The 23632-nt window shown below is 46.3% G+C and overlaps 1 protein-coding gene and 2 long non-coding RNA genes across 7 annotated transcripts; 1 reads left to right on the forward strand and 2 right to left on the reverse strand.

Annotated features, from left to right (window-relative positions):
- Nucleotides 1-5767: 5767 nt before the first annotated feature.
- RAMAC (RNA guanine-7 methyltransferase activating subunit) lies at nucleotides 5768-11598 on the reverse strand. 5 transcript variants are annotated; one of them, XM_023254859.2, is made up of 4 exons: nucleotides 11459-11598; nucleotides 9766-9814; nucleotides 7011-7189; nucleotides 5768-6300 (listed from the first exon to the last, which is right to left on the reverse strand). In XM_023254859.2, the coding sequence occupies exons 3-4, from the start codon at nucleotides 7178-7180 to the stop codon at nucleotides 6114-6116; spliced, it is 357 nt and encodes a 118-aa protein (XP_023110627.1). In that variant the 5' UTR covers nucleotides 7181-7189; nucleotides 9766-9814; nucleotides 11459-11598; the 3' UTR covers nucleotides 5768-6113. The 5 variants fall into 5 exon arrangements, with proteins under 5 accessions (XP_023110627.1, XP_023110630.1, XP_023110628.1 ...); XM_023254862.2 differs by lacking the exon at nucleotides 11459-11598 and adding an exon at nucleotides 10388-10504 and having other exon boundaries at nucleotides 7011-7181; XM_023254860.2 differs by lacking the exon at nucleotides 11459-11598 and adding an exon at nucleotides 10388-10479 and having other exon boundaries at nucleotides 7011-7211.
- On the forward strand, nucleotides 10535-21545 carry LOC111560774. The gene is made up of 4 exons (XR_002742760.2): nucleotides 10535-10669; nucleotides 10911-13547; nucleotides 16151-16246; nucleotides 21116-21545. It is a non-coding gene; the product is annotated as an uncharacterized LOC111560774 (long non-coding RNA).
- Nucleotides 21473-23542, reverse strand: LOC123385789. The gene is made up of 2 exons (XR_006598799.1): nucleotides 22486-23542; nucleotides 21473-21796 (listed from the first exon to the last, which is right to left on the reverse strand). It is a non-coding gene; the product is annotated as an uncharacterized LOC123385789 (long non-coding RNA).
- Between the last annotated feature and the right edge of the window lie 90 nt (nucleotides 23543-23632).

The following is a 23632-nucleotide window of genomic DNA, read 5'->3' on the forward strand; positions in this document are numbered from 1 at the left end:
TGGGTTGGAGAGCCGTGGAGAATAAGGGAGGGAGTCACGTCGACGGGACTCCAAGCCTTTAGCCCTCTTCCAAAGCTGTGCTGTCAGTGTGGCGGCTGTTAGGCACATGTGGTTACTGAGCACTTGAAATGTGGCTGATCAGTTTTTTTTTTTTTTTTAATGAAAGCATCACGGAAATAAAGGCCATGTTGGAAACACAAAAAAGGTTGAAAATACGGCATAGAATTTGGGGGGGCAGGATAGAAGGAGGTGAGCAAAGAAAGGAAAATGTCAGATCTAGAAGTCAGGAAGGGGCAGTCAACAGATATAACTGGGGTCCTGAAAAAGAACCCCCCCTCCCAAAATGGAGCAGAACAAAGATTTCAAGATAAAATGAAGAAAATATTGAAAAAATAAAATATGAATTTAAGGAATAAAAGGTGCGGTGTCCCAGGGGAAATACGGACAAATGGTTGACAAGGAGATACAACCTAGTAAAGTTCTCTGACTTCAAAAACAAAAAAGCCTACGGCCATCTAGACAAAAAGTTGAAGGCCTAGGAAGGGAGGGGGGAGACACACACATGTACACTCCCATTGCTAATGGGAATGTGAATTGCTACAGTGTTTTAGAAAATGTGGCACTTACTAAAAATACAGGTGTTCTAATCTAATAATCCTTTTTGAGAATGCCTCATAGAACACATAAAAGTGCCAGAGTATATGGGCAAAAAAAGGGTAACAATCTAAGTGTCTGCCTGTAGGAGACTCATCGTATAATCAACAGCAAATCCATACTGTAGAGTGTTATGCTATTAAAATTAGCTTTTAATCTATAGTTACTGACCTGGAGCGATGTCTATATTGCATGAACAATAATGTACGTGTCTGTGTGTGTGTGTATATGTGTGTGTGCACACACACACACATATATAATCTGTAATAAAGGAAAAATACATATCTAATTTATATATGGGTGGGCATGATAAAAGAGAAGTGTACACAACAGGCCATGACTGCTGGGTGAGCGCAGATCCTTCCTAGGTGTAGTGTTTCACTTTTTTATAACGTTTATTATTTTGTATACACACCGAACATATATAATGAAAGAAATTTTAAAATGAGAAAAACAGACTCAAATGAAAAAGCTCCGGCCTTTAGCAATGAGAGCAGCTTCATTTATGTAATTCAGAGCAAGGCGGGAGGGCCTTAGGGAGCTCAAGGCACGGGTGGTGGAAAAAACCATGAGATCATCATCACATCAGCCCTGAAGCTGTCTCAAGAGAAGCTGCTGAAACACGGAGAAAATCTAGCTGGTAATCGATACATAGGGCTCTGTGGGCCCTTAGGGACAGGAATGAAAACACCAACCGAATTAGCCTGCCAGCCCATGGAGACGTTGGCGAAGGACCTGCGAGCTACACCTCTTGCACCCACGTCGGCCCAGAGGTGCCCCACACCCCACTACTACTTCTGGAGGCACACGGCCGACACGGACTCACAACCTGTAACGTGCCCAGCCCCGTGATACATAGCGTGGAAGTGCTTTCACTTAGTCCTGCGAGGGGGCAGTCCGATGACATGTTAGCCTTTTGATGGAAGACGTCCTCATCACTAACCTGTTTCTCCCATACTGTCCGGTAAATCTAAAGATCTGGTGGTATTACCCACATCTCTTTTCCACTTTTCTGCACTGAGGGCACTGATAACCAGCTCCCCAGATCACTGCGCCTTGTGGCTTCGACAGTGTTCCAGGGGCTGAAGCTAATTCCTCTTCATCTCTGGCACATTCCTGATACCATGTAGCCTTATTGATGAGACCCATGCGGCCAGCTTGACCCGGGGCCATTCTCTCCCAGAATGTCCACGGGCTCAAGGATCTCTGTCACTGTCCCTATTTTCCTCAAAAGCTGGTCCTAGTAGAGGTCTAGACTTCTGGAAAGGAGGAAGTACTTGCTCAAGTCTACCGTGGAGTCCAGTGGTATAATCTATTTGAATCTAGTTGTTTATTCGGCTCTGTAATTAGGAGCCAGGAGAAATCTTGGTTTAGGTAATTCAGAATACAGAGAATATATGTGAATTCTGAAGTAGTAATCTAAAAACTAACATCACGAACTCCTACCAATGTCAAGAGTATTTACTCCTGTTGGCCTTAATTCATTCTAAATTAAAAGTGAGAGGACTGTAAAAGCACACATTTCTAAATTCATAAATAGAGGAAAGACACTGAGGGACCCATATAATTAGGTTTTTCACACAGAATTAGCCAAAGCCTATTTACTATTTCAAAATCCTTATCTATCTCAAATATGCTTCTTTGGTCAAAATACAAGATACTGAAAGAAATCCCAAGTAAGGTTTTCAGTGAATGGTTTGTGATAACTGAATTTGTCTAACATTACCAAAGGAAGCACTTTCACAAGTAATCTTTCCAACTGATTGAAGTTATTAAGTGGTACAAGTTGCCTCAAGCTGGGAGTATATTTCCCACATTTCCTAATAAAAAAAAAATCCCTTTCACTATAAACAGTGCTAATTAAAAGAAGTCAAAGGCCAGGGGTACAGATTTCCATACACAGCCAAATCTTGTTTGGGTTAAATGAATCAAACGGAATAGGTCTGGGAAAATTTTAAAGGTGTTAAAATAACTGTATTTGTTTTAGAAACAAAGTGTAGGGCTTTTATTAGAGTTCAGAATTATGATATCAATAATCTTCAGGGCCAAAAATCATTTCCTTCCATTTTAGTATTCTAAACTTAAAACTGACATTTCATTACTCTTAATTCTGTCACAGAGTTCTGTGTTTTCCTTTAGGCGAATCAATTACAAAGGGAAAAATTACATCCTGTTGAACATTATAAGGAAGGCAGCTTTGAAATCCAAAACCATGCTAGAAGTCTCACCAGATCTCTTTTTCCTATCTGGTTTCAAGAACTCAAACTGTACTCGGAGCTGTGACCGATGGTTATTAGTACTCTGGATAACCTCAAATCCCTCTAGCACTCAAGAAAGAAAATAAAAACAACCCCTCCATCTCAAGTCTCCAGCAAGCTGGTCTCAGTCAGTATTAACCTGATGTGCTTCCATCATCAGCATTCGACATTTTAAAATCAGGGATTTCCAAATAGCAAATGCTACTAATGTTTAGCTTAATGTTTATATACATTTGATATTTGAAATTTGTTATTTTCTGAAGCATGTAATTTCTTCTTTTGCTAGTTCGTGTATCAATTCACGTAAGAATCACAAGTCTTCACTCGCAGTGTCTCCTGCTCTTCCCCCATCTTCTGTCAGTTACTCTGCATGCTTCACAGCCGTGCTGTGATTCACCACTCACCACGTCCTTCCCTCCCGTTGACGGAACGAACGTTTATGCGGCACCGGTTACGTACCGCTGGGGGTGTAATGGTCACAAGCTCTGACTTCTACCTTAAGCCCTTGTATGTTTGCTCACTTCTTTTCACGATCACCCTGTGAAGAGTAGCAGGGTGAGTGTTCTCCTTATCCTGACAGGGAAGCAAATAAATAAGCTCCAAGTGTAAGTGATTTTCTCAAGGTCACACACCTTGTGAGAACAGGACTGGAAGCCAGGACTCCTTATGCTAATGCTAGATGCTGTCAACAACAGACGGTCTATTCGAGATTAATTCCACTTGACACGATTTTAATTCTTCTCACTCTTAAATTATCCTTTTTTAAATGTTACTTTCAGTCTCTCCCACATGAAGCAGAAACCGTGTCTATTATTTCCTCTCAGTTTTAAGCATAGAGGGGACAGACTAATGGTGACTGCTGTTTAAAAAAGAAAAAAAACCCACCACCATATAGGCTACTCTAGCAGAATGCAGAAATAACTCGCGTTAAAAGGACTCCTGTTTTCAAGCAGGGCCGAGTCTCAGGCCATCTGTGATCTTACCGTACTAGGATTAAGAGATTTAAATACTATTAGAAAATAACCTTTCCTTTGAGCTTCCTGAGACCCATCCCTCACTCCAGCCCTGCCCCGTGGGCCCATCGGTCTCCCTAATTAGGGCCAGGAGCCGGTACGACAGAGATCCTGTTGTAAAGCTGTGGCCAGTTACTATCCCGGGTGAGTCAGTGCCTGTGCTTTATCAGTTGACAGATATTTTTAATAACCTATCTGCCTTCAGACAGGATCTTGGGGTGCTGTGAGGCTATCCTTAACTCTCTAGGCTAAGTATCTGTGGTATCCAGATAAAGCTGTAACAGCACTGTGCCTATTGATGTAATTAGAGGGGTACAGGGAAAACCCTTATTGCTAAAATTTCATTCACATCTGAATGTGAAGATCTGGTCTTATTAGATCCTTTCCAATAAAAGTTACCTGAAAGGATGGCTCTTCAGGAAGGGGGAGGGGAGAGTTGGCTCCAGAGCATGGAGAAGTCAACCTCAAGGGCCTAGAGTGGAGTGTTAAGAGAGAAGGCAGCATGGCTGGGGCGCCTGGGTGGCGCAGTCGGTTAAGCGTCCGACTTCAGCCAGGTCACGATCTCGCGGTCCGTGAGTTCGAGCCCCACGTCGGGCTCTGGGCTGATGGCTCGGAGCCTGGAGCCTGTTTCCGATTCTGTGTCTCCCTCTCTCTCTGCCCCTCCCCGTTCATGCTCTGTCTCTCTCTGTCCCAAAAATAAATAAACGTTGAAAAAAAAATTTAAAAAAAAAAAAAAGAGAAGGCAGCAGAAGGCAGATTTAGAAGTTTTTTTAAACTTCTAAAGTTTAAAAAGTTTAAACTTTTAAGTTTAAGAAGTTGCCTTTAAATTCCTTTTCCCTATGATGAAACTTCTACTCTTAACATTACTCTTAAGCCAAATAAACTTTTCAACAGACATGAAGGAAAGAGCAATAAAAAACCAGAAGGTTCATCACATCAACTGCCAAAACTTGAGGAAGAAATTGTTTCATCTTAAGTATTTTATTAGTTGAATAACACCATTGTAGTGGCCATTAAAATGATCTGAAACAAAACGATCAGTGTAAAAGCAAGTTACAGCATCACTTTATTTATACAAGGGGAAGCAGCAAAGGTGCACATTTGGAAGTGGATAGAACACTGTTCAATCAGTCCACGTTAAATACCATGAAAGTAGTCAGGATGTAGCGTTATATACATACCATTGGAAAAGAAAGGGTTTACAGAGTTAAACTTTTGTATAACATGAGTTTTCATCTGCTATGTTTAAGTTGGCAAAAAGCCTTATAGTTTGTATGAAATGATCGTGTCCCCTAATCTCACCCACCACTAGATCAAGACACTGAAACCGAGAAGAGTTCCTTATTTTACGGCTTTATTCTTGACATCCCTCTAAAAAGAGACAAAATGATTGTGGAGCTGACTCATACCTGGAGTAATTATAAAGTACCACGGTCATAACAAAGGCCAAAAGAAGTATCTACAATTGTTTTACCTTTCAACTGCTGAGGTCACATACAACACAGTACAAGTAGGCATAATTGTGTTTCATGAGTTGACTGTACTAACCTCTGCAAAAACTTCGGAATGAGCATATCCGAGTAAATGGATACTTGCTTATCTTACAAAATAAAATCAAGGAGGAGTGCGTGGGTGGCTCCGTTGGTTAAGAATCCAACTTTGGCTCAGGTCATGATCTCGTGGTTCGTGAGTTCAGGCCCCGCATTGGGCTCTGTGCTGACAGCTCAGAGCCTGGAGCCCGCTTCGGATTCTGTGTCTCCCTCTTTCTCTGCCCCTCCCCCACTCCTGTTCTGTCTCTCTCTCATAAACATTAAAAAAAAAAAAAAAAAGTAAAATCAGGCATTTTCTACTTTAAAATTTTTATTTCTGTGTAAAACAAAGACAGAACTCCTAGAGGTCAAACAAAGAAAACACACAGCAAGTTCAAAGACTGTTAAGTCATGAAACAAAGAAGAAATCTGAGGTAGAAGTCAGGTAATAAATCCACAACCTTTTTAGAGGCATACTTATTCCCAGCAACCATAATGTCTCTGGTAAGATCTCATTTAAAAAAAAAAAAAAGTCAGAAGTGCCAAAAAGTTAATAATCCAGTCTCTGAAATCAAACGTAAAACTATGACCAACAGAAGATACAAACTTTTGTCATGTTAACAGAGTAATGGTTTTACTAAAAGCTGCTGCCGTTTCCATCAGTAGTAACCATAGGGAGGCCGTTGGTTGTAACCATAGTGTCCGTACTGGTGGGGGTAGTAAGGTTCTTGTCTGTGCTGCGGGTAATTGTTACCCCAGGATCGTCCATGCCACTGATTTGATCGATTGTCACTGGGCCACCCCCGTCTGCTATCCCTACCTCTAAACTGTCTGTTATCTTGCAACCTGCAACAGCAAAACAAAAAGATTTTTATATTTCTCTTTTAAAAAACACAAATGACAACTCTATCCCAGTGCATTTTATTTCAGTCTAATATTCCGTCCACAAGGGGGTAAAAAACATTTTTCTCCGCAGAATGTTATAGCACCAGTTGGTCAAAACATTCCCAAAATTTAAATCATTCTTCCACTATCACACTGGATACGCTTTGCAGAGAAATAGGCAGACCACAGCATGAAACCCAAAACAACAGAATAGTTCTCAAACTGAATTCTATTCGATTGTACAAAAGCAGTATGGTAATCTATTCATCTATTTTGAATTATTACATAGACATAATTTCTATTGTATAAATTTCTTTATCAAGTATAAGCCAAAGACAGTACCTTCTCTATGGAATCTAACAGAGTTTTATAGAAGACTCTGGGATTTTCAAGTATATTTGCAAAGAAAATCAAATGTCCACAGGAAGAACATTTTAAAGAAGAACATTAAGACTCACACAACTGAACAGCAAGGGAAAAATACCTGGTGCCGACAAAATACTAAGGCACACGTTTACTAGCCGCTTGCTCCGTGCAGGCAGGCGGTCGGCACCAGGAGTAAGTACCAAACAAAAACATCGGTCCCTGCCCTCGCTGGCCTCGGGGGCTAACGGATTAAAGCCGTCCTCTCCCACGTCAGCCATCCGCAGGTGTCCTCCCATGATACATACCGATTGCCTCTATTTCTCTGGTTCCCAGCGGCTCTGCTAGTCCACTCCTCGACGATCGGAGGGGACTCAGGAGGGCGCTTCAGGTATTCCTGGTATTCTTGGTCATCTTCTGTGAATCTACTGGCGAACATCTCTTCAAAATTTGGAACAGCTTCAGAAGCGTCTGTCATCCTGCAATTCTGTTGTTTTTAATACAGTGCTCTGAGAATTTTTTTAAAAAGTCACATTATCTTACCAGATAGTGAAAAACCAAGAGATGAACAATTTTAGGCAGGGTATTCATAAACGTCTTTGTGTACTTTTAAACTTCAGATAGTTTTAAACATTCAATTCAGTGTTTCTTGACTTCTGTAATATAGATGTACTAACTGGGCACCCAGGATACAAAGGTGAACAATATATCGTGGTCTCTACCTCCAAAGAACTCTTGGTCTACAGCGTAAGACAGACGTGGTATAAAGGGAGGACCAGTGAATGTCAAGAAATGAAGCTGGAAAAATAGGCAGGGATCGAATTATGAAAAACTGTGTATTCCACACAAACAACTGTGCACTTATTCTGGTAGGAAATGGGGAGTCCTAGGTGGTTTAAGCAGAGAAGTCTCCAGAGCAAGCCGACTATTTAGAAGGATCACTCTTCTAACCGGGCAGAGCACAGATCAGCTTACTGCACTGCTGTAGGGCTCAGTCTGAGGAAGCAACTGTGAGGACAGGTAAGATTCCAGGAGAAATTAATCACTCACTAGATGTTGTGTGGTGGCAGGGGAGACAAAGGATAACTTCCAGGCTTCTAGCCAAATGAGCGCATGGCCTATGGTGCCATGGGAACCGCAGGAAGAAGCGTGGGCAAGGGTACACAAGAGTTTGAGGTTAGTTACGTTATGCCCATCCACACGGAGAGTCAGCTCACAGTTACCTATTTGGGACTGAGAAGCAAGTTGATGATAAATACGGGAGACATCGGCAATTCTGATGGTGGTTAATGCTGTCAGAATGGAGGAGATTCCTCAGGAAGATTGTGGAATAAGAAGAGTATCAAGGAACAGAATCCTGGAGAACACCGACGTATAAGGAAGTTGAAGATAAAGAAGAAAACCGGTAAGAACCAGCAAAGTGAGCTTACCATAGAAGGCAAGACAATAAAGAGTGAATGGTCCTCAATGTTGAACAGTACAATGATAGAACCAAGAAGAGAAAACTAATTGGGTTTAGCCATTAGGAGGTGATTATTTTAGAGTACTAGGGATTGAAACAGGACTGCAGTTAATTGAAAAGTAACTGGAAGGTAAGGAAGTAGAAATCTACACTGACTACGGACTAAGTTTTCAAGAAGTTTTCAAGAAGCTTCGCTGAAAACGAGAAAAAGGCAGTAGCTAAAGGGTTACTGGAAAATTATCTCCTATTTTTCCCAGGACAGAGTACCTGAGGTTAGGTTTATAGGAAAAGAAAAAAGAACCAGTAAAAAAGTGAAAGACCGAAAATACAGGAGAGACACAAAAATGGAAAGGCAAATAGGCATTTAAATGAACAGCTACTCAAGTTTAGGGTACTTTATAATGGCATCCAATGCGCTCCTGTACTGTGACAAAATGAAAACTATAGACACTGTCTAACAAATCTGTATTAGTTGGGTTTCCCAGGCCCATTCTGGACTCGTTCAAGTAGTATTTCCTTACCCACATTCTCTGGGAGCCCTCTACCTCTAAGAAAAGATTTGGCTTAGGTGACAAAAGGCGTCATCCTCGAGACGCCAAGGGACAAAGACTTCGCTTCTTTTTTTTTTTTTTTTTAATTTTTTTTTTTCAACATTTATTTATTTTGGGGACAGAGAGAGACAGAGCATGAACGGGGGAGGGGCAGATAGAGAGGGAGACACAGAATCGGAAACAGGCTCCAGGCTCTGAGCCATCAGCCCAGAGCCCGATGTGGGGCTCGAACTCCCGGACAGCGAGATCGTGACCTGGCTGAAGTCGGAGGCTTAACCGACTGCGCCACCCAGGCGCCCCAGACTTCGCTTCTGTTAAACTTTATCCAAGACCTGGAAGCCAGCCAATCAGCGTGCTGTAGGGAGCTCCCCCCTTCCCAGTCTTCCTTGACCACATACCGGTCAGGACTCCCATCCCTGTCTTTCCTCACCCAGACTTCATCTTTCTACTCTTTGCCTCAAGACTCCTAACACCTGTTTTATGACTTGGGATGTATGTGACATCATACGAAAACTTTCAAATTGGACATCCTGCAATTATTTTTCTTACTGTATTACTTCAACTTACAATAAAACTTTTTGACAAAGACATGTGATAGTGGAAGACAATTTCTTCATTAGTTTGTTTCTCATCCAAATCCCCCAAAACATGTGCAAATATTTATAATTCTACCCTCATCCCAGCAACATTAAACCAAGACTACTGTGTGGATGCAAGAAGCAATACCTAGACGTTTTAATCTTTCTTAGGCTGCTGCTCTCAGACTTTCCACTTTCTCAGATATCAAATTCGCAAACCCAAGGTATGATTTGTAATAATAAGTTCAGCCAATGACCATGATGCCTGGGTTTCTATAGGAATCACAGAAACCACCAGAAGGATGACCCATACCCAACCAGATGGGGAGTAGAAACTACAAGACAAGGCAAAAATGCCACTCTATTTCTATGTTCTCCTACGGTCCCCTTCTCACAAGTAAACAAAAATCTCTATTGTTACTCACGACAATGAAATTTAAATATAATTTTAATCGATCTGAGCTTTACTTACCCCAGCACTTTGAGGCAGTTGTACTGTCTAATGTTTGTGTTGTTTCGATCTGGGGGAAGGGAGAAAAACGCTTGATTCCCTGGAAGGAAACCCTCAAAAGGTGGTGGGGAGGGCGAGGAACACAAGGGCCTCAGTGAGTGAAGGGGCTGTCCTAAAAGCGCTCCGGAGACTTGCCACGCCGGCTGGAAAGCGAGCGCGAGCGCTCGAGTGGCGGCGGAGAGCGCGGGGCCTTCAGGACCCAGAAGCCGGTTCAGGCACGACCGGCACAAGGTACGTGCCCCTCGGTGGAAGGCAGGGGCTCAGCCTTTCGGACCGGTCTCGAGCACAAGTAAAACCGCGCGGCGCAGTGGTGCAGGCGAGCGACCTTGGGGATGAATGACCACTGGGGGCTTCTGCTGCCCGGGGGGACGCGCACCGGCTTCCCAGTCCGCTGTCGGCGCGCACTGGGCTGGTCTCCCGCGGCCCTGGCAGGCCTGCTCCCTCCCCAGACGCGAGGGCGAGGGGAGGCCACTCGGCGCGGCCCGCCCGGCTCCTTGCTCCCCGGGGCCACGATCGCCCGCCGAGGGCTGCGTCTGCCCAGCTCGGGCCGCACCCCGCCGGCCACACGCGCAGGAGCACCCACCTCCGGCCCACAGCGCGGCCACGGGATCTCCCACTACTTCAGCTCTCCAAGGTAACGGAGCCACTCGGGCCACAGGCCGACTTCCGCTTCCGGCAGGCCAGAGCGGGGGGGGGGGGGGAGGGGGCCGGCCTGCCAAGTCTCGCGAGATCTCGGGGCCGTAGTGCAGGTTTCTCCTGGTTCCTCGGTCTCCCGAGCCCCGCGCGGAGGGCGGCGGGTGTCGCGCCGGAGGTGGCGGTGTCCCGCGTGCGCTTTCGGCCCGCTCTCCCTGGACAGGACACCGCTGTGCGTGAGGCCTCCTTAGCGAGGGGCCGGTGGCGGGCGGGGACGGACGCTGAGGAAATGTGCGGGGAGGAGAGGGAGAGGCCCCTTCCGGCCACCTGTTCCCGGGGTCGGGCGAGGCAAGGGCGGCGCCGCGGCGAGGCCACAGCTTTCACCTCCGCCTGGCCAGGTCCGGGTAGTAAGGTGTCCGCAGTCCGTCGGTGCCCGTTTTTTCCCGACACTTCCCCCCCCCCCCTCCCCGCAGCAGTGAAGTCGTCAGGGCCCAGCTCCGGGCGCCGTGACCTTTTCTTCTCGGAGGCCCTGCGGTTCCATCAGTGCCGGGTGTCCCAGACGTGACCCGCCCCCGCCCTCGCGACTGGCTTTCGGAATTGTGCGCCCCGCTTCTGTTAGGATTACCTCCCGTTTCTCCTTGGAAACTTGGACGTCCACAACTGATGCCCTTTTCCCCCTGTACTTGCTCCCGTCAGTTGACAGGTGCCATCGATTCTACCTCCGCAGTAATTGTGGCATCCAGCCACTCTGCGTACACACTGCCTGCACCTCCTCGAGGGTCTCGACCCCTCAACGGGGCAAGTGCAGTACTTTTCCTCTAGCGTCACTCACTCGCCAACCCTGTAGTCCTTTTCAAGCACAGCTGTGATCAGAAATCGTCACGGGCTCCCTGTTGCCTGTAGGTTAAGGACCTGATTTGTGAACTTGGATTCAAAACGAACGATTTTCTGCTGTTCCCCTTTCCTCCTCCCTTGTCGGTGGGAAACCAGACCGTATGAATCTCTCCCGACCTCCCTTTACCTTCTAAAGATTGCTCCTGGCTCTTTCTCCTTAGGAATACTCTTCCTTCCCTATCTTCGTACACTGTTGAAATTCTGCCCGTTGTTTAAAGCCACATAGTGACCTCGCCGTCTGGAAATAAATTTTCTTTCTTTGGAATGTCTGTCATACTTTCCAAACCATTCTTCATGTATTCATTCAGTTATTACCACTTCGTAGTTTCGAATTAAAACGGGGTGTACGATTCCTCCCCCTCCTAGACTGTAAACAGACCTCCATCACTTCTGCATCCTGGAATGTGTGACGCTGTGCTTTGTATAAAGCGAGCACTCCGTAAATGCAGAACGCATGTGGAGCTGCCAGCGTTCCAGGCCATGTTTTAGAAGCACCGACCTAGTAAAAGTGACTAGGACAGCATGGATGAGGAGCTCCGATAGTCATTACTCGCCTTGGATAGTAAAGGTGAGAGGGGAAAGAGCAAGGTTGCAATAACTGAGTAGCGCTCTCCTTAGTGACCGAGTGGATGGTGGGGGGAAAGGATTGTGAGCAACCAGGGAGGACTCCAGTTCTGTAAGCCAAGAAATCCAGACTGAATGCCCGTAGGGTGAATTTTTTAAACATATGTTTATTTTGGGGAGAGCGCAAGCGGGTGAGGGGGAGTGAGAGGGGGACATAGGATCTGAAGTGGGCTCTGCGCTGACAGCAGGAGCCAGACGTGGGGCTTGAACTCGTGAACAGCGTGTGATCATGATCTGAGTTGAAGTCTGACGCTCGACTGACTGAGCCACTCAGGTGCCCCTAGGGTGAGTTGGTTTCAAGGCAGAAAATGAGCTCAGATCTCAAACAGATTTGGAGACTATGAGATGGCTGAAGACAGAGAGGTTATGGCACAGTATACAAGTGTGTGAGTCATCCGTGAAGAAACAACAGTTGAACTCCTCGGTGTATGTGATCTTTCCAAAAGAGAAAGTATTTATAGAGAAGAGCAGAAGGCCAAGGCCTACGCCTCAGGAAATACTCCTATTGAGGAGGCAGGAATAGGAAATATAAACTTGGAAGAAAAGATGAGAATAAATACATGGTAGCAATGTCACAGTTGGAAAACTCAGAAAACTGCTTCCCCACCTGGTATCAGGAGGCAGGGAGGCTATTTGGGAAAAAGAGGGCTGTTGAGCAGTTTGCTGACTTCCTTCTGACTTTATTAGGGCATTACTTCTAGGTAATGAGGACTCGCACCGGAAAGAGCGTGATTTCTTTAATTTCGTAAGCGCTTAGGAGCTCCAAGCTTCTGAGAGTTTCTGGGAAGAACTGTAGATAATTCTGACCAATTTCAAGTGAGACTATTTCTGCGCATAATGTCTTCTTATATTCTGTCTGATATTTTATCAGTTTTATACCTCATTTTCTGGCATCGTTGGGGAATAATCTGTTCCATGAAAAGAAATTTTTCAGATAACGGACATTTAGCCTTTAAGCATTAAAACGTTTTCTCTGGAACCACTTTAAAAAAAATTTTTTTTATTTTTATTTTTTTTAATTTTTCAGAGAGAGAGAGAGAGCATGAGTGTGAGCAGGGGAGGGGCAGAGAAAGAGGGAGACACAGAATGCTAAGCAGGCTCCAGGCTCTGAGCCATCAGCACAGAGCCTGTTGCGAGGCTGAAACCCACGAGCTGTCAGATCATAACCTGAGCCGAGGTTGGGCGCTTAACCGATTGAGCCAACCAGGTGCACCTCACTGGAACCACTTTTGATAGAAATGTACACAAAACGTAGTACTTCTCTGCCATGAACACAGCAAATGGGACATGATTTAAACTACGCTTGGCAACTAAAGCTTACTGTCACAGCATCCGTTATTATGCTCTGCCGAGTAGTAAAGTCCTTGGCCCTGTTGACACATCTGGAAAAGACTGCCCTATGTTAATTGGCGTTTTTTTGGTCTCTGTTATTAGTGTTATATCTCAATGGCTTTTCCTCAAGCAGCTCTGTAAATTAACCTCATTTACCCATAATTTTAAGCCTCACATTGACCCAGTGATCTGGAGGCAAAATACACCAGCAGACATCCCTGGGGAATCCTGGCAGCTAAAGAGTCCTTCATTCAGAGGCTGTGAGTGACCTTGGACAATGACCACTGTATTTTTTTTATTTTAATTTTATTTTTTTAATTTACATCCAAATTAGTTAGCATATAGTGCAGCAATGATTTCAGGAGCAGATTCCTTAATGCCCCTTACCCATTTAGCCCATCCCCCCTCCCACAACCCCCCCAGTAACCCTCTGTTTGTTCTCCATATTTAAGAGTCTCTTATGTTTTGTCCCCCTCCCTGTTTTTCTGTTATTTTGCTTCTCTTCCCTTTTGTTCATCTGTTCTGTGTCTTAAAGTCCTCATATGAGTGAAGTCATATGATGTTTGTCTTTCTCTGACTAATTTCGCTTAGCACAATACCCTCCAGTTCCATCCACATAGTTGCAAATGGCAAGATTTCATTCTTTTTGATTGCCAAGTAATATTCCATTGTGTGTGTATGTATATATGTATACCACTATATATATATATATATATATATATATATATATATATACACATACACATACCACATCTTCTTTATCCATTCATTCATCGATGGTCATTGGGCTCTTTCCATACTTTGGCTGTTGCCAGTAGCGCTGCTATAAACATTGGGGTGCATGTGTCCCTTCAAAACAGCACACCTGTATCCCTTGGATAAATACCTAGTAGTGCAATTGCTGGACTGTAGGGTAGTTCTATTTCTAGTTTTTTGAGGAATTTCCATACTGTTTTCCAGAGTGGCTGCTCCAGCTTGCATTCCCATCAGCAGTGCAAAAGAGATCCTCTTTCTCCGCATCCTCGCCAACATCTGTTGTTGCCCGAGTTGTTCATGTGAGCCATTCTGACAGGTGTGAGGTGGTATCTCATTGTGGTTTTGATTTGTATTTCCCTGATGATGAGTCATGTGGAGCATTTTTTCATGTGTCGGTTGGCCATCTGGATGTCTTCTTTGGAGAAGTGTCTATTCATGTCTTTTGCCCATTTCTTCACTGGATTATTTGTTTTTTGGGTGTTGAGTTTGATAAGTTCTTTATAGATTTTGGATGCTAACCCTTTATCTGATGTGTCATTTGCAAATATCTTCTCCCGTTCCATCGTTTGCCTTTTAGTTTTGCTGATTGTTTCCTTCGCTGTGCAGAAGCTTTTTATTTTGATGAGGTCCCAAAAGTTCATTTTTGCTTTTGTTTCCCTTGACTCTGGAGACGTGTTGAGTAAGAAGTTACTGCGGCCAAGATCAAAGAGGTTTTTGCCTGCTCTCTCCTTGAGGATTTTGATGGCTTCCTGTCTTACATTTAGGTCTTTGATCCATTTTGAGTGTATTTTTGTGTACGGTATAAGAAAGTGGTCCAGGTTCATTCTTCTGCATGTCGCTGTCCAGTTTTCCCAGCACCACTTGCTGAAGAGACTGTCTTTATTCCATTGGATAGTCTTTCCTTCTTTGTCAAAGATTAGTTGGCCATACGTTTGTGGGTCCATTTCTGGGTTCTCCATTCTTTTCCATTGATCTGAGTGTCTGTTCTTGTGCCAGTACCATACTGTCTTGATGATTATAGCTTTGTAGTGTAGCTTGAAGTCCGGGATTGTGATGCCTCCTGCTTTGGTTTTCTTTTTCAAGATTGCTTTTGCTGTTTGGGGACAATGGCCACTTTAAAGATGACAAAACTGAGGCTCCAGAGCTTATGTAATTGGTTCAAGGCCACAGCTGTAAGTGGCAGCAGGATTTGGATCAAGTCAGTGATGATTCAGAAAGCCTTGCTGCTCTTTCCACAGTGAAACAGTTTTCTTTTCGTTCCATACTCCGCACATCATGAGCCACTGCCCAGACTCTTCCGCTCCAGGACGGATATGGAGCCACAGAAGACAGGACTCTGCCCCTGCGGCCTCCCCACCAAAAAGTACAGCCAGGGCTACATACCTATTTCCTCACATTCCTCACCGTTTAAAGAATTTATTTTTATTTTTAAATTTATTTTTATTTTTAGAGAGCGTAGGAGCAGAGAGAGGGGCAGAGGGACAGAGAGAGAATCCTAAGCAGGCTCCACACTCAGCACAGAGCCTGACTCAGGGCTCGATCCCACAACCCTGGGATCATGCCCTGGGCTAACATCAGGAGTTGGATGCTCAACTGACTGAGCCACCCAGGCACCCCACTTTTTTTGTTTTTTTTAACTAATGCCCTGAAAGATGAAATGACTTCTCCAAGCTCAAACTGGTCAGTGGCAGAACTGGAACTGTGAACCTCAGGCATTCTTCATTGGTTTAACAAATATCTTTTCAGTACACACTAGATGCCAGGTACTGTTCTGGGCCCTGAAAACATTCATGAATAAGGATAAAAGCCCTGCCCTCAGGGGGCTTCCATTCTCATGGGGAAGATGAACAAGTGAAAAAGTAAACACCAGGGAGCCACCTAGCCACTGAGCCACTAGCCACTAGCCACTGAGCCACCTAGGCGCCTGTGTCTTTCTATCTTTATAGTGTGTTATTTAAACGACCTTTCCCTGCCGCACTCCAAACCTCCCCACCCCATCCATAAGCACACTGACCATCTTGCACAGAGCCAAGCATATGAATGAAACCCAATAAATAAGTTCCTAAACAAGAATTAAATTATGATTGCCTTCTGCTCACTTTTTCAGACCTGGGGGAACGTCAGCATGTTTCCCTGCCCTGACTTTATCCTCTGCAAAATGGGAATAATAGTCCTCGCTGATTCTCTTCCTCATGAGGTTATGGTAAGAATTAATTAGCATATATAAAGTGCTTTAGGCTCAAGTGAAGAAAGATGCTATGTGGATGCTAGTGACAATTAGTTATTATGTGTTACATAAATGTTTAAGCGCCAAGAAAACATTTCAGGTTATATGAGGCATCGGTTCAGATTCACATCTGTAGCCCTGTGGCTTTAATTACACAGAATTGTTCTGATCAGAGATGACAAGATCCTAATGCAGTTCCGCCCCTCAATGTCCCCCTCCCATGTGACAAGTCCTTTGTGTAGGGGACTTCTTCTGTGGGGGGTAGGGAGCGAGCCAATGTTTGTTTGCTACCTGAGTTTTAAAATATTTTACAAATTTTTTTTAATGTTTACTTATTTTTGAGTGAGAGAGAGACAGAGAATGAATGGAGAGGGGCAGAGAGAGAGACATGCAGAATCTGAAGCAGGTTCCAGGCTCCGAGCTGACAGCACAGAGCCTGATGTGGGGCTCGAACCCATGAATCATGAGACCTGAGCCAAAGTTGGATGCTTAGCTGATCGAGTGACCCAGGCGCCCCTTAACATATTTTTTTAATGTTTATTTATGTATTCTGAGAGAGTGGGAGGGACAGCGGAAGAGAGAGAATCCCAAGCAGGCTCCGTGCTGTCAGCACAGAGCCCGGTGTGGGCTCTATCTTACAAGTCGTGAGATTATGACCTGGCCTGAATGTTGCTTGACATTCAACCAACCGAGTTTTACTACTGCCCCTAGAAGCCAGTTGGTATCATTGAAGAAATCACAGAAGGGGGAAAGACCGGCAATCTGGGGGAAGAAGAGGCTGTGAATTGGGCTTAATAGGTTGGGAGCACAGTCTCTTCCCGTTCTAAGATCTGTGATTGCGACGTGAAGGGTTTCTCCTCTCCTTTTCCTAATGCCTGTTACAGAAACAAGAGCACAGGCTGTGTTTTTCTAAGTGGAGGTGATTGGGATTCCAGTTGCGCAGCATCTGCCTGATTTTACTCCATCTGGCGGGGCCCGTGCAAGACCCCGTGATGGCTCTCGTCTCTAGCGTCCTTCCTTTGCTTTTCCTGGCTGCTTTCTCTGCCTGCCCCCTTGGCCAGCTCTCCTGACCTGCTTCAGGGTCATGTTCCCATCCACCTCTTCATCAGGCATGCATGTTACGCTCCAAAGGGCAATGTACAGAGAGGCCAAGAGACCTGACCAGAATTCACTCTCAACCACTCCTTCCCCCACGCCTCCATATGCTCTTCTCCAGGTAGTTTCCCAGAATCTCTTTCACCGAAGGAAAATCGCAGTTCTAAGCCCCTGGGAGTGGCACGAGTAAGTCAGGATCCTTATCTGAGGGTCAACTTCCGCTGTCTTCCCCATTTTCAGAAGGTCTCCATCCAGGGTCTTGACAAGCTTCTTGTCTTTGATGACAAGGCAGCCTGTTCTGCCCTCATATGAAGCCAGCCTTGTCTAGTGATCTTTCAAAAGAAAGGTCCAGGGGCGCCTAGGTGGCTCAGTCAGTTAAGCATCCAACTCTCGATTTCAGCTCAGGTCACGATTTCACGGTGTATGAGTTCGAGGTCCATGTCAGGCTCTGCACTGACTGTGCGGAACCTGCTTGGGATTCTCTGCCCCTCCCCCGAGTGCCCACGTTTTCTCTCTCCCTCTCTCTCTCTCTTTCTCAAAAAATACACTTAAGGGGCGCCTGGGTGGCGCAGTCGGTTAAGCGTCCGACTTCAGCCAGGTCACGATCTCGCGGTCCGTGAGTTCGAGCCCCACGTCAGGCTCTGGGCTGATGGCTCAGAGCCTGGAGCCTGTTTCCGATTCTGTGTCTCCCTCTCTCTCTGCCTCTCCCCCGTTCATGCTCTGTCTCTCTCTGTCCCAAAAATAAATAAACGTTGAAAAAAAAATACACTTAAAAAAAATTTTTTTAATGTTTATTTTTAAGAGAGAGCCAGAGTGTAAGTGGGGGAGGAGCAGAGAGAGAGGGAGACAGAATCCCAAGCAGGCTCCAGCCTCCCAGCTGTCAGCACAGAGCCTGATGCGACACTGGAACCCACAAACTGTGAATCATGACGTGAGCCAAAGTCGGACACTTAACTGGCTGAGCCACCCAGGCGCCGCCCCCCCCCACTGAAATAAATACACTTTAAAAAAAAGAGAAAAGTCCAAAAAGCCCCATTTTAACATATCTCCAAGTGACATAAGTATCTTCAACCTAAGTGAGTATAACACAGGGAATAGAGCACCAGGCAAGGAGTCAAGACACTTGAGTTAAAATCTTACTCCCCGTGGGTTATTGTTGGAGGAGGTCATAGAGAGGTTGTGACCGCCAGCTGCCCCTTGGGCGGTACCGGAGCAATCGGAGGCCCCTCACCTCTTCCCCAGCCGGGTCGTGTACGTCCTGCCGGCCTTCCCGCAGCCCAAGCTGTTTTCAAGGATGCAGCCTTGAGAGAGCAAGGTGTTGAGACCGTCTGTCCTGAATACGTGGCTGAACTCCTAAGACTCTGGCAGACGGTGTGGAAATCTGCTTGTCTTGCGGCCGCCCAAGATAAGCCTCAAATGTAAGCTCCCGTGTTTCTCGAACCCACCACCCACCAGTCTGGAGCGGCCTGCCTCTTTCTTTGGTCCCTCCCTGCCTTCAGTGTCCCGGGGACAGTTGGCAAACTAGCGGTTGTCATGCAAGTTACCACCTCTCTGGGCCTTACCTTCCTCACCTCGTTTCTCGTTTCACAGGTGAAGTTGAGGCTTCAGCCTCAATTCCCTCGATGTCCCAATCCCGTAACTGTGGTGTGACCACTTTCTGCCCCTTCCCACCTCTTGTCTGCCAGTATCTTGCTGCTGCTGTGTCTTTGGTCAGTGCACAGCCTGCTCTTCCGGTCCATGCTCCTGCAGTCACTCCTTCTGTCTTCTCTGTTGTCAGCTGCCCCCCTTTACCAGCTCCTCCTGCCCCCGCCCCCACCACGTAAATTTGCTCAAGTTTCTAAGTCTCACCGATACCCTGTCCTCAATCCTGTGTCCTCTGAACATCTCGGATCCCCTTTCCCCACACGGTGAGTCCCTGACAGAGAGCCCTCCGCACCTGCAGTAGTACATCACCCCCTTTTCTGTCTCCAGACGGGCCACTGAAACCACTCTGGCAAAGTTCACTGGGACAGAGTTGAGCTGGGGCCAAAGGCAGTGACTTCTCTTTATTCAGTATCTGTGCAGCTTCCGACACTTTCCTCTCCCTCCTCCCTTACACCTTCTCTCCCCTCGTTTCCAAGTTTCTCAGGATCCTCCTTGCCCCAGGTCACTGTTTCCTCTCTGCTTCCTACTTTACTTTACCTGAGCTCTAGACTCATAAATCCTCCTGCCTACTAGAAATTTCTATCTGCTTATCTGACCCGCATCTCCAGCACACGTCTACATGTGAGTTCATCTTTCTTCCTGGACCTGTTCATCCACCTCAGTCTCCATTTCCGGAGAATGCGTCCTTCCCAGTTACCCACACCGGAAGCTGGTGGTCACCCTGGACTTTTCCCCCACACCCAGTCTCCCCCCCATGTCTGGGGGACCTCAGTTCCTGACCAGCTCTTCAAACTCAGAGACTACTGCCACTGGTTCTGACTCTCATCCCTTCCCACGTAGACCAGGCGACAGCCTCTAACTGGTCCCTGTATCCATCTTTGCTCCCGTCAGACATCAGACACTTGTCCACCCTACTAGTGGGTGTTCTTCTGTAATTATTATGGAACATACAGAAAAGAATTGATAACGGTATAACCAATTCTTGTGTACCAGCCAGCTAAGAGTAGGTCCTTTCTATTTTTTTTTAAGTTTATTTATTTTGAGAGAGAGAGCAGGAGAGGGGCAGAGAGAGAGAGAGAGAGAATCCAAGCTGATAACACAGAGCCCAATGCAGGGCTCAATCCCACAAACCATGAGATCGTGACCTGAGCCGAAATGGAGTGTCAGACGCTTAACCGACTGAGTGCCCACAGTAGGTTCTTTCCAAAACAGAAACCTGATTGCATCTGTCCCCTGATCAATTCACCGTTCACAGGTTCCTAATTACTTCCAGGGCACACTCGAAGCTGCTGAGTGTAGAGTTCCAGGGTAAGAGTTCGCTCTGTCCTGTCTGTCCAACCTCATCCCCTGCCACTCTCCCCAAGTGAGCTAAATGCGTGACCATATCACACTGTTTCAGGTTCCTGAAAGACTTCGTGTTGTGTTGGATACTTGCTGTTCCTTCCGTTTACAATGCCCTCCCCACTCTGGTCCACCCGGGAAGCCTTAGCCCGAGACGGCATCCTCGGGTACCTTCCGCAATACACCCCTCTCTGTCCCCACCTCCAAGGAGAGCCGATGATCCCTTCCTGTATATCTTTAATGTATAGAGTCACATCTGGCTAAATTATAAATTCCTTGAGGGCAAAGCTGTCGCTTTCACATCTTTGGCAATTAGCATACAGTCTGGTGACCTGATGCGTCACTGGTGCTCAGTAAATGTTTACTGATCCGGCCCCTACCTTCCTCTCCAGTTTTATATTTGACTAATCTTTTCCCACTTACATTCTCCCCTGCTCAGTAAACACTCAACCATGTATAAAGTCTCCGCCCCCCTCCCGTGCACAGCGTATGTGTCCCTTGGACACCCCTTTATCGGGGCACCTGTGTCACCCTGTAGAATCTGATTTCCCTGCTGGAGTGTAGGTGCCGGGAGCCCCAGGACCTCATGAGCCATCTCTGCCTCCCCAGCACCCGGCACCGGGGCCGACACTCAAGGCGGAGCAGAAGCATTTGTGAGCCCGCAAGTGAAGGAGTTAGGCTTGCTGATTCCTAAGTCCTCCAACTCCAAAACTGTGTGATTTGAGGTTCCGAAAACTGTGACATAATCTGGAAGTTTTCTCCCAGCAGATGGTCAGAACAGTTGAAACACCGATTCCAACAGTTGGCAGATACAAAGGGAAACATTTAAGACAGTGAGTCAGAAGGAAGGTGAACCCTCCAACGGGATCGGGGACATCAGCAAAACAACGCGTGCACGTGGTCACCGGCGCCCGGCTGCACCCGGTGCCGGCCTCCACGCGCTCCCCCAGTGATACGTGCGCCTCGAGAGCTTCTCCGAAAGGTGTTTGGCAGCTTCCCTGTGACTGAGCCCCCATTGGCTGGACATGACCCAAAAGTTCGTTATTTCTCTGTAGTGAAAGTTACTTCCCCCGCCCCTTTGGTATTTCACTTTAATTTGCTCATTTTTTGTGAACTCTAACACAAAGTTTAGTCATTTATTTAACATGTGATTTCTGTTCAGATAGAACTCTAGGAAAAAAAACCCAAAAACCCAGATCTAAAGTCTTTCTTCGGATTTGTGACCTTGCTAATTTTTTTATCACTCCATGAGCATCTATCCATTTCCAGCATATTTCTGGGTTAAATGTTGGGGGGAATGGAGAGAAGTGAAAAAATGCGGAACACGGTCTCGGGATCTCATCGAAGAGTCAAGCAGAAGATGGTCGTGTCGTGGCATACACGTGATGGACAACAGCACAAGGGAACCCGATTGCAGTGCAGGGAAAGATGCTTCCAGCCAGACACCTAAGTGTAGACTGACTTTAGGATGAGGGAAAACTCAGAGCAAGTGAAATTAACCCGAACACATTTAGGGAAGGTGGCGGGTCTCCAGCAAGTGCTCAAACACGTGGACACACACACACACACACATGCACCATGCATTTTGGGTGTGGAGGATGGAGACAGGCTACTCTTTGTTGAATATTCTTCGGAGCAAGACTCCCAATGCTTCTCCATTTCCTTCAGGCCAACTTGCAGACCTCTTTACCACCCTCTGTCCCGAGACACCCCCCACGCCCCCGGACCCGCCGTGTAACATCATCCCTGTCATATTTGGAATGTGAGTTGTGACCTCTGCCGACTTGGGGAAATGCGTGTTCCTCTTCGACTTCAGCAAATTCCAGTTAGACGTTGTTGAGAGTTGACTCTGTTCTCCCTCCAGGCACGTGAGAGTCTGCCTCCCCCGCCAGCAGGTGACTGGAGAGCTTCTGCTCTACAGGGATCTTTAGCTTTTTTTTTTTTTTTTTTTTTTTGCTGTAACTTTTTTTCCCCTAATGTTTATTTATTTAGAGAAAGTGAGCAGGGGAGGGACAGACAGAGGGAGAGAGAATTCCAAGCAGGCTCTGAGCTGTCAGTGCAGAGCCTGACACCGGGCTCGAACTCACGAACTGTGAGATCATGACTTGAGCCGAAATCAAGAGTCGGACGCTTACCTGCCTGAGCCACCCAGGCGCCCTGAGATCTTGAGCACTTTTAGGTGGGAGGGGTACCGGCTTCCCATGCAGGCCAACCTGAGCGACCATCGCCAAGAACGAGGCTCAGCGTCCTTATTTCTAAAATGAGATGATAACGATTGATATTTTCCACCGCGGAGATGATAAGGATTAAGAAATGTTAGTGCCCCCTCGACTCCCTCACTGTTTCCCAAACCGAAGTGAAACATTCTGACCTCCTGGTTTGAGCAGGGACACGTTGTGATGCAAACATTGGGCGACAGGCTTGTGAAACCAGTCATGTCGAAACACCACTACCGTTGCTGTTTACTGAGCACGGACTACATGCCAGGCAGCGGGCAGTGCTCTGTACCTACATTATCTCCTTTATCCTCAGGATAACCCACCGAGGCAGATACCTGACTTGTCCAAACAAGGCTTGGAGATGACGGGTAACTTGCCCAAGTTCGCACAAGCATCAGGGCAAGCGAGATTGGAACCCACCCTCTCCTTCCCAGGGAAGGGGCACCAGAGAAGCTAAGGAACGAGACGTCTGCTCTGGAGTTTTGAGAAACGAGTTGTATGACAGGCCAGTCGAGATTGCCCTCTGTGGTTGAGAAAGGAGCATCCAGATGTTTGTGGCAGTGAGTGAGGCAAATGCCGTGTGTGTTCATGTGAGACACTGCTCGAGCCGGAACGCAGAGTCTGTCGGGTGTTGCGTGACAGTGGAGACATGGTTCATAGTTACTTTTACTTTGGTTTGTTTGTTTTTTCTCTTTGAGAGAGAGAGAGCATGAGCAGTCTCCACGATCAACGTGGAGCCTGACACCGGGTTCGATGTCATGAACCGTGAGATCATGACCTGAGCTGAAATCAATGGTCGGACGCTCAACCGACTGAGCCACCAGGCATCCGGCTTTGGCTTATTTCTGAAGCAGGAGGAAAGCAATGCAAGACGTACAAATGAGGAAAGGAATCAGGAAGCTCTTTTTTTGTGTGTGTTTAATTTTTAATGTTTATTTTTGAGAGAGAGAGAGAGAGAGAGAGAGATCGTGAGCAGGGGAGGGGCAGAGAGAGAGAGAGAGAGAGAGAGAGAGAGAGAGAGATCGTGAGCAGGGGAGGGGCAGAGAGAGAGGGAGCGCAGAAT

Source organism: Felis catus, chromosome B3, assembly GCF_018350175.1.
Source record: "Felis catus isolate Fca126 chromosome B3, F.catus_Fca126_mat1.0, whole genome shotgun sequence".
NCBI lineage: Eukaryota > Metazoa > Chordata > Mammalia > Carnivora > Felidae > Felis > Felis catus.